General features: G+C 31.1%; 2 protein-coding genes across 2 annotated transcripts; both read left to right on the forward strand.

The window, feature by feature from the left end:
• The first annotated feature begins 2,099 nt into the window (after positions 1–2,099).
• On the forward strand, positions 2,100–6,373 carry LOC132278237 (protein SOSEKI 1-like). The gene is made up of 6 exons (XM_059780041.1): positions 2,100–2,742; positions 2,886–2,955; positions 3,305–3,420; positions 4,969–5,563; positions 5,708–5,815; positions 6,205–6,373. Exons 1-6 carry the CDS (start codon positions 2,571–2,573, stop codon positions 6,371–6,373), a joined length of 1,230 nt encoding a protein of 409 aa, XP_059636024.1. The 5' UTR covers positions 2,100–2,570.
• Positions 6,374–7,451: 1,078 nt separating this feature from the next.
• Positions 7,452–8,205, forward strand: LOC132279446 (uncharacterized). Its single transcript, XM_059781426.1, has one exon. It carries the CDS (start codon positions 7,472–7,474, stop codon positions 7,883–7,885), a length of 414 nt encoding a protein of 137 aa, XP_059637409.1. The 5' UTR covers positions 7,452–7,471; the 3' UTR covers positions 7,886–8,205.
• Positions 8,206–9,438: the final 1,233 nt, after the last annotated feature.

Consider the following 9,438-nt stretch of genomic DNA (forward strand, 5'->3'; position numbering starts at 1 on the left):
ATCTTTCTAGCCTTGTTTTACATAATTAAAAAATTTTAATTAGCTTTTAAATAATTTACTCCTTGTTTAATTTCACACAATTGTTTGTGGTCTCAAAGCTCAAAAATTAAAATTATTATTGGAATTCTAGTTACAGGCAGGTGTATGAGTTCTGAATATATATATATATATATATATATATATATATACAGCTCTTAACCTTTTGACATCTATACAAATGTTTGGGTGAGAACTACTTCCTGAAAAGTCATTAACCAGCTCTTTCTTCCCTATGTGATACTTATGTTAGGTTTGCATTAAACTAATCCAGTTAGTAGGTACCATATAGGTTTTAAGTTCAATTCATTCTCAAACTTATAAAAGAAAATACAATTAGTCCAATATGACTAATTACTTTTTTTTTTTTTTGTTCTTTTTGTTTTGTTTTGTTTGGAAGTTGAATCTACGTACAAACGGCTTGGCTGATTAGTGCAATGGAAGTAATGGAGGAATCGGTGTTTATGAAGAGGCGTATTGTGAAAAGGTTAAACACACTTTCACTTCATTTTCCTATTAGCATAGAAAAATGCTATATATATATATATATATATTTGGTTGTTTGCATGTTAATTCTCCGGTTTTTATGTTTCTTTTTATGGTAAATATGCCTTGTTAATTTATTTCCATATATTTTTATTATATTGATATCTTTTTGTCACCTTTTATGATAATATTGGTGTTGTCAGTCATGATTATATATAACCTTTTGTAATGATATTGATGACGATGTTGTCCATCATAATTACATGTAACTTTACGAATATATATATATATATATATATATATATATATATATATATATTTGTATATCTTTATTATATTGAGGAAGTTAACGTACTTAACAACATTTGATTAGTACTTAAACTAAAAATATATATAAATGCTAAAATTAAAAGGATCGATGATTTTTATTTATTACACATTTACTTAGAAAGAGTGATCTAGGTCAACCAACCCCATGTCTATGCTGTATGTATTTATGTTTCATTGAAGTGTCCTTGATTGCTCCTCCAAACATTCATATATAGCTAGCTGGCTAATTTAGCGGAATGAATTATGCGGCAGTTGGTTGTAATAGTAGATTTGGTGTTGCAACATTAAACTCTAACAAGTCGACAAAAACTATAAATTTGTTTGCGTTTAATGCCTTTCGCATGATGAAGAAATCAACAACATTTCACCAAGTCAACAGTGGGGCCACTTCCCCAATCAACATTTTCTTTTATTCTAATTTCGCATATATTTTTTTTGGGTAATTAAATTTCGCATAAATATATATATATAAACACACACACACACTCCGTATAATTTTTTTTTTTTCTCTCTCTTTTGGTGTTTCTTAGGATTAAAATTTTTCTCCATCTTCTCTTCTCTTTTTTGAACTCAATTTAAGGTCAACGCTTCCACCTCTCTACTATTTTTTTTCTCTCTATAATCTACTATATTTTTTTTTTATTAAAGAAATTGGTATATTTGTAACTCTATTTATTTTTTTAATTATTTGTAACTCTATTGGATGTGCTTATTTTTTCTTTAAGATTGATGTTTGTATTCATGTCTAGGTTTTTCCAATTTTCTCGGAAACCTATCAAATTGAGTTACTATGAAAAAAGATATGTAAAAAATATTACTCTAGCAAATTAAATATTAATCTTTCAATTAATATGTAAGTTTTGGTATTCATTATTTTGGTCCAGAAAAATTTTAATCTTGTTTTTGTTCAAAGTCACCCTGACTAGAAGAAATTCTTGACTTGATCCGCCATTGTCGTCTCCCTAGACTCCCAATAAGGATCTGCAGGTTGAGGGTTCATAGTCCGGTACGTGTATTTATTTATGTATTTATTTAGTGAACTTCATTTTTCTGAAAGGCTTATTATCTAAGGTAAAAATAGAAAATGGATGTGCATACGTATAATAGAAATAAAAAGTATATGTGTGTGTGTATATATATATACATGTTGGTTAACTGACATGGTCATAGTTTATTTTCCGGAATAAAAAAGATAAGGTCAAAAGCTACCTGTGTGTCATAGTATACATTCAGTATATCGCGGGAAATCAGAAAAAATTATGGAGGATCCAAGTTTCTGTATTTGGTAGCTACAAATCTCTCATTTTGTCACACCATCCCACCTTTTAACATCAAACTACACTACCCCTTAATTTCTCTCTCTCTCTCTATGTATGTTCCTGCTACAATCAAACAACCATTTCTTAATCTCGGAATCTACTATTCTTTTGGTCAGTATCAACAATTTAATTTTTTTAGTATTATTTAATTTTTTTAATTTTTATCACTTCTATAACTATATATTATATATACATGTGGTTAGCCTGCAAATGTTACATTGCCTTTTCCTAATGAATTCTTTTTTTTTTTCTTTTTTCTTTTTTCCTGCATTTTTTAGATCATCGTGAGGCCCGCATTGACAATGATTTCTGAAATTTAATTAGTGGGTTTTGGCCTAAAATAATCAACATAATGTCTAATGCTTTTGGTTTTGTGGTGTGCCATTTGTGTGCAGAAGAATGGAGATTCAAGGCCAAGGTGGTGGTGGTGGTGGTGGTGGTGGTGGTCTTGGTGGCGGTGGTGAAGTGAGGCGACTTCACATCATCTACTTTCTCAGTCGTAAGGGTCAAGTTGATCATCCCCATCTCATTCGAGTCCACCATTTCTCTAAAAATGGTGTTCGCTTGCGAGGTTAGTCATATATTTGCTTGCTTAATTAAATATCTATATATCTCTATATATATGTGTGTGTTCGTGTATATGAGTTATTCTCTATTTAAATTTTAATGAGTTTTGGATAATTTGGATGCTGGACAAAAAAAAAAAAAAAAAAGATGTCAAGAGATGGCTTTCAGAATTGCGAGGAAAGGACATCCCAGAATTATTCGCTTGGTCTTACAAGAGGTTCGTTCATTCACTTGTGATATATATATATATATATATATATATATTACAGAATAATTGTGATCATGCACTTAAAAACATGAAATTCATGCTTTGAGATTGTGATTAGAACAAAAATTGAACTAATAGGATCCTTCAACTCCAATTCTAAAGCACTGTCAAAACATGCCATTAACAACTTTGAAATTAGAGTGAACATTGATAAGTCGGTTTCAAAAAAAAAAAAAATTGTTTATTAACAAATATAGATCGAGTATAACATTTTAATGTATCATTTGATCAAAATGTATAAGAGCAAAAAAATAATAATAATAGTAATTTGTTTTTGATGATTAATTTTTTATTGCAGGAGATACAAAACCGGTTATGTATGGCAAGACTTGGTGGACGAGGATCTCATCACACCAATCTCTGACAATGAATATGTCCTCAAAGGATCCGAAATTGCCTCTTCCTCTTCTTGTGGTAATTGCAAATCAATCATTTTTTGTTCTTAAAATGTTTTTGGTCAGACTACTTGGTAATTGCAAATCAATCATTTTTTGTTTTTAAAATGTTTTTGGTCAGACTAAATAATCATTCCATAATTTCACTCTAATTCTCTACACTTACCCTACACTCCTAAAGGAAATAACACTTCTATCCCTAATTTTATAAATAAATAATAATTTTTTTTTTAAATACCACAATCACCCTTCTCCCTCGAGAGTACAAAGTTTAATAGAATATGTTATTTGTTAATATATTGAAATAATATTAGAAGCTTAAAAAAAATACTAGAAGCAGTGTTCTATTATATATCAAAGCTACATGGCTACATGGTAAAAGATTTTTCTATCTTCTTCATTCAATTTAGGAGTTCTAAAATTATGAAGTGTGGAAGAAATAAATGTCACAGTCATTGCCATTGAATTGAAGTATTGTGTCAACATCTCTTCTTTCTTTCTTTTTTTTCCCTCTCTTATTAGTCTCCATACACGCACACAATCTTACAATCTTTTTTTGTTTAATAATTATTCCCCATTTTGTCACTGAGTTTACAAAAAAAAATATTTACCTATAATTCATCTCTTCCTCTCCTTTATTTATTTATTTTTTTCATATTAGTTTTCATAATTACTTATTTAGGTTCATTTTTCTCATATTTAGAACTGTATTTTTTTTCTCAATAAATAGTAATAAGAATAATATAATATAAACAATTGTATTAAAATTATTTATAAAATTTTCAATTTTAAATGATATAGTATTAGTTCAGCAAGAACTCTATAATGAGATGAGTCTCATGCACCAGATTGAACTTCATTTTTCAAAAAAAAAAAAAAAAAATTCCGTTTGCCCCTAAATTGTGATTCCTGACTCCGCTACTGATTATACAAAAATAAAATAAAAAGAAAAATATATAGAGAGAGCACATGTGCATCCCAGTGAAATAAGGCATTGCTTAGTTGTGTTTGGATGCCAACCCATCATCAAGATCAGCGACCACACGAAACGCCATTAAAAACTGGCATTGGAGATGCAGAAGGTCTTTGACCTGGACTGCGCCCTATTGAAGAAACAGTAGAAGTTGAAACCCTATCAATAATCAAACCTCTAATATAAAAGAGAAATTTTGTTGTCTGTAAATTGGGTAAAGAGTGGAGAGATAGAGAGAGGCTTGTAATGGATTACAATTGGTATTAGGCTCTAAAAAAAATATAAAAAAACTAGTCAATTAAGTATAATTTTTCTTAAAAAAAAAAAAAATTGGAGTAAGGATGGTAAAAAAAGAAAATTTATAGTACAAAGGGTAGTTAAGGTAAAACGAAATAAGAGATGATACCTAAATTAGTTTATAATTTTTTTTTTTGTCATTTACTTTAAAGAAAAAAGAAAAGTGTAGTATAAATGTAGAGAAATGAAGTGGACATACCCATCAATCTATAGTATCTTAAATAATTAATGTGTTATAGTTTTTGAAATTTTATTTTAAGAAACTTAGATGTCAAATTTGTTACTTTGACACAACAGATATTTGTTCATACTGTGAAAGAAAAGTGTCACCACCTCTTAAAATTGAAGGACACCCAGAAACCAAAATGGATATCTCAACATACGAATCGTGTGAAATCGAAGAGCAATCACCTCCTTTCAGCTCAGAGACATCGACAATGACCGATGATTCGATGAAGCTCGACGAAGAGAAGAAGAAGTTTTTGGACACGACCAAAGAACATGCACACGAGAAAGTCAACAAGTTCGACCATCCTTCTTCCTTTTTTTATTCGAATCTTTTGAATACGAAGAACAAGAAAAAGAACAAGAAGGACGACAAAGATAATAACAAAGAAAAGACGAGTACACCGGATTCGTCATCATTCTCTACGTTCAAGAAGAGTAGGAGCTACTCGAGTGGAGCATCAAGCGTGTTTCGAAATTTGATCACTTGTGGTGGGTCGGACATAAAAGATTCGGTCACCGTCGTGAAAAAAAAAAGTGGCAAGAGTTCTTCGAATGTAGCAAACAATAGACCGAGTAATGACACGGCCGAGATTTGCAAAGGAGACAAGATGGGAGGTTCTGAGAGGACATTTGGGACTTTATGGAACCAACCCAATGTTGCCCGGTATTTCAAATTCATGCATTTCATCATGATTAATCTCATTTTCATAGAAATCTAGAGTGATATATATATGTATGTATGTATGTATGTATATGTGTATGTGTTATAGACTGTGTTTTTAGCTCATTATTGTGGATATGATAGCAGGAAGAGCTGCGATGAGGGAAATGGTTCAAAGAAGAACATGGATAATAAGAACGAATTCAGCCAAAAACCAGTTTCTGCTTACAAGCCAGTCAATGGGCCGAATTGCTCGTAAGTTGAACTAACCAATCTAATTTGGTCACTTGACCTAAAAGAGAAGCCCAATATATTGACAGAAAAGCCCCTTTGCCATGCCGGCAACGAAGGGCATTATAGTCAAACTGTATTTTTTCTACATGTGCATAAACATGGAATATAGTGACCACTAATTTTGTCTTTAATTTTCTTCTTCCATTACCATATGTAGAGTCGTAGGCAGCACATACACTAAATAATAATGCAATTGCAACCCAAAAATAGATATGATAAGCTAAGAGTATTCTGTTTGAATTTAAAATTAGAGGAAATTTAGTTTACAATTAAAATTAATTTTTTTATAATTTTAAATTCAAAGTATCAATTTGAATTCAAAATATTGAAAACTTGGGTGGTTGATGCAGGCAATGTGGGAAGACATTCAAGCCAGAGAAGATGCATACACACATGAAGTCGTGCAAAGGAATAAAATATTCACTGGGAAAGGCTACTGCTGAGAAGACACTATCACATGGATCATCAATGGACTCATCTCACCAAGAATCAGTATCTGCCTATTTCTTGACTCACTGAGTTTTACTTCTGTTTCCTTTTTTTCAGTGATCAATCATGTTTCCTTTTTTCAGTTACTTCCAGTAAAATATATATATATATATATATATATAGCCCTTCTGTAGCTTTTCAATATTCCTTTTCATTAGAAAGTGGAAAAGGGAAAAGTACATGACAACTTAAGAAGAGGACTATTTCCATATCATACTGAAAGATGTATATAAATACAATAAAGCTATGTTTGGGAGTTTTGAATTTGCAATTCCGTGAAATTTAGTTCAATTTTATGTACAATTCGAAGAAATTTAGTAGATTATATATGCATATATATGAGAATGAGTATATGGGTTAAAATATATATTACAAGATTTATAACTTATAAATTGACTAGTTGTTACAAATGGTGTCTCATTTCGCATCGAATTCGGATGGTGTTGTCTCACTTAACAATTTAAGCTTTTGGATCAAATCACGAGACACTCAATTCATTACGGTTGGTATCAGAGTTAGACTTAATTCTTGATTCGATGTTCAAATGAGTCCGCCTGACTAAATAGGACCGCAACAAAACGTTATATTTCCTTTTCACTTGTAACTTGATTTTTTGTTGAGACAATTTAGTTGGGCCAAACTTAAAACTGTCTCAACAAACAAATAGTACATATCAATGGCATTAAAGGGCACAAAATGGTAAAATGTCATGAATGACAGAAGGGAAATTCCAATTTTTTCACAGCCATTAGATTGGAAACAACATCATGAAATCTATACAATCCAAGGCACTACAATCATATAATTTCAATTCATCAAACACAAAAAAAATGTTAAATTATCTCAGATGTCTTGTTATAAATCTTCATTTGGATGCTAATAATGCAAATTAAGAAAGTGAGAAGGAAATTGCTTCAACTTTAATAGTCACTGTATTTGAAGGCATGAAACATGCTTTACCTAAAAGATGTGACAAATAGAGTTTTAAAAAAACATTAAAGCATTATTAGCCTTTTCAACAGTGATGGATGAACTCTCAGAAAGAAGACATTTCACCTTACATTGTACCAAAGACGCATTCTTATATTGAACCCTGAAAACCAAGCATTCAATATTCATGTTTTTTGGATGCAAATGGAGAATGAATTCAATTCAAATAAGCTCCATTATGATATCGCCATGTCAAAGAGGACACGAAAGCCATTGAAGCTCGGGGAAGAAGCTAACAATGAAGTTGAAGAAGGTCCACATTTGGAGACAGAGAGTCCTTCAAAGTGTGTGAATGAATGTGTTGAAGGAGAAGAGAATGATCACACGAGTTTGAAACAGCTGATCGAAGGAAGGAGTTCTCTCATCCAACACTTCACAGAAGAAGAGAAGCAGCTTCAAATGGTGGTTAAACACCAAGAAGAGGGGTTGGATGGGATGAAGTTCAAAAAAATGGTGAAAAGTTACGCCAAAGTTCTCAGCCATTTGATCAAGGTCAAGCGGGACCCGCCTTTAGGGTCCAGGAAAAGGCTGGTACGTCGATTGACAATGTAGGTTTCAATCAAATGGATGATAATTTCCCTTTATATTTATATTTTCCTTACATTTCCTTGGCATGGATGGATAGGAAAGTCTTTGCACTTCCTTTCCTAGCTTGCATGGTTTGATTATTCTTGTTAAATCTCATATTATTTATTGATAAACTATATGTAACCTAATACAAGTGATGCTATATGTGATCATTCTTCTTTTCTTTTTCTTTTTTCTTTTTTGTTTCTTTAAGTGCAAGAAATTTCACAAAAACTCATCTATGAGGTGAGAAGAAGTTGGTTGACAAATGACGTCTGAAACAATATGGCCATGAAGGTAAAGAAAACTTTTTATCATGATTTGCGCAATCAGTCTTCTAATAGAATCAATTATTGCAATTCTCTTTTAAAATAAAGGACTAAATAGTCAAGGACATATAATACACATAATTTCAGATTGAAAAAGAAGAAAATGAAAAAACAAAATATACAATCTCAAGTGCTTGTAACATCAATACAAAAAAAATACACAAATAAAGGTAAGGGTTTTCATCAACAAATATGATAAATCTTACAAACTCGAAAGTTAGCTCGCCAGATACGATTGATCAAGGTACAAAGAAAAAGTAATGTCGATAGAGAGAGGAAACGAGACGAGTTGTGGAAAGTGATTCTTCATATAATATATATTTTCTTTCCTGTTTGAAGTTTGTAATTTTCTCGTTGGTCTCTCTTATTTCTTCTCCTGGTGAGCATGAGCTAATAGATGACCCAAAAGTTTCAAGCTCACACGAGCTTGATAGAGATTTGACAACAACAAATGTTTCGATTTTAGAATTAACTAATACAAAATGAATTTATGATATTATATTATGTTTTTCTATTGTCTTCTCCGTCTAGTAGGCTAGAATTAAAATTACCTATATAATATCTTCAACAAATAAAGAATAATAGATGCAAATTAAAATCTCAATACCAATGGGTCAGTGACCTATCAGTAAATCAGGAGTTTAAACTTTAATGAAAGCATATGTGTGTGAGTTACTCAATTAGAAAAAAATAATAATAATAATAATAAAATAATAAAAAAATTCTCAAACTTATCGCAATAAGAATACACATTTCATAGATCAAAACAGTGTAATACTCAAGCCACATTAACTAATGACGACCCGAAATCTGACGTCATATAAAACGGTAATGCATTTTCTCAGTTTCATCCAAAATGTTAGTAGTCCAAAAGATTCCACACCCCACTAAAAAGGCCTGTTCCAGTTCAAAACGAATCAGATGACTACATCTTGAGATTTAACACTATCAAAACATATATTTTTTTTTTTTTTTTGGAAAGCAGTGCATGCATGCATCCATTTATTTTGCCCAACTAGAAATTTGAACCTTGATTATACGTAACAGTATTCGAGGTAGAGATTATACCACCTCCCCCCCCCCCCCCCGCGGCGGGCGAAATTCTGATTTTTTATATTATTATATGTATATATTTTTGTAATTTTGTCATTCACCTACCAAATCCCTGATTTTTTATATTATTATATGCATACATTTTTGTAATTTTGT

Source organism: Cornus florida, unplaced genomic scaffold (assembly GCF_030987335.1).
Source record: "Cornus florida cultivar Cherokee Brave unplaced genomic scaffold, ASM3098733v1 CherokeeBrave_3.0.0_Hap2_Chr10, whole genome shotgun sequence".
Taxonomy (NCBI): domain Eukaryota; kingdom Viridiplantae; phylum Streptophyta; class Magnoliopsida; order Cornales; family Cornaceae; genus Cornus; species Cornus florida.

Coding starts and splice junctions, on each gene's coding strand:
- LOC132279446 (XM_059781426.1), top strand. CDS start 7,472: ATGCAAATGGAGAATGAATTCAATTCAAATAAGCTCCATTATGATATC.
- LOC132278237 (XM_059780041.1), top strand. CDS start 2,571: ATGGAGATTCAAGGCCAAGGTGGTGGTGGTGGTGGTGGTGGTGGTGGT. Junction 2,956..3,304: donor TTCGCTTGGTCTTACAAGAG/GTTCGTTCATTC, acceptor TTTTTATTGCAG/GAGATACAAAACCGGTTATG. Junction 3,421..4,968: donor TGCCTCTTCCTCTTCTTGTG/GTAATTGCAAAT, acceptor TTGACACAACAG/ATATTTGTTCATACTGTGAA.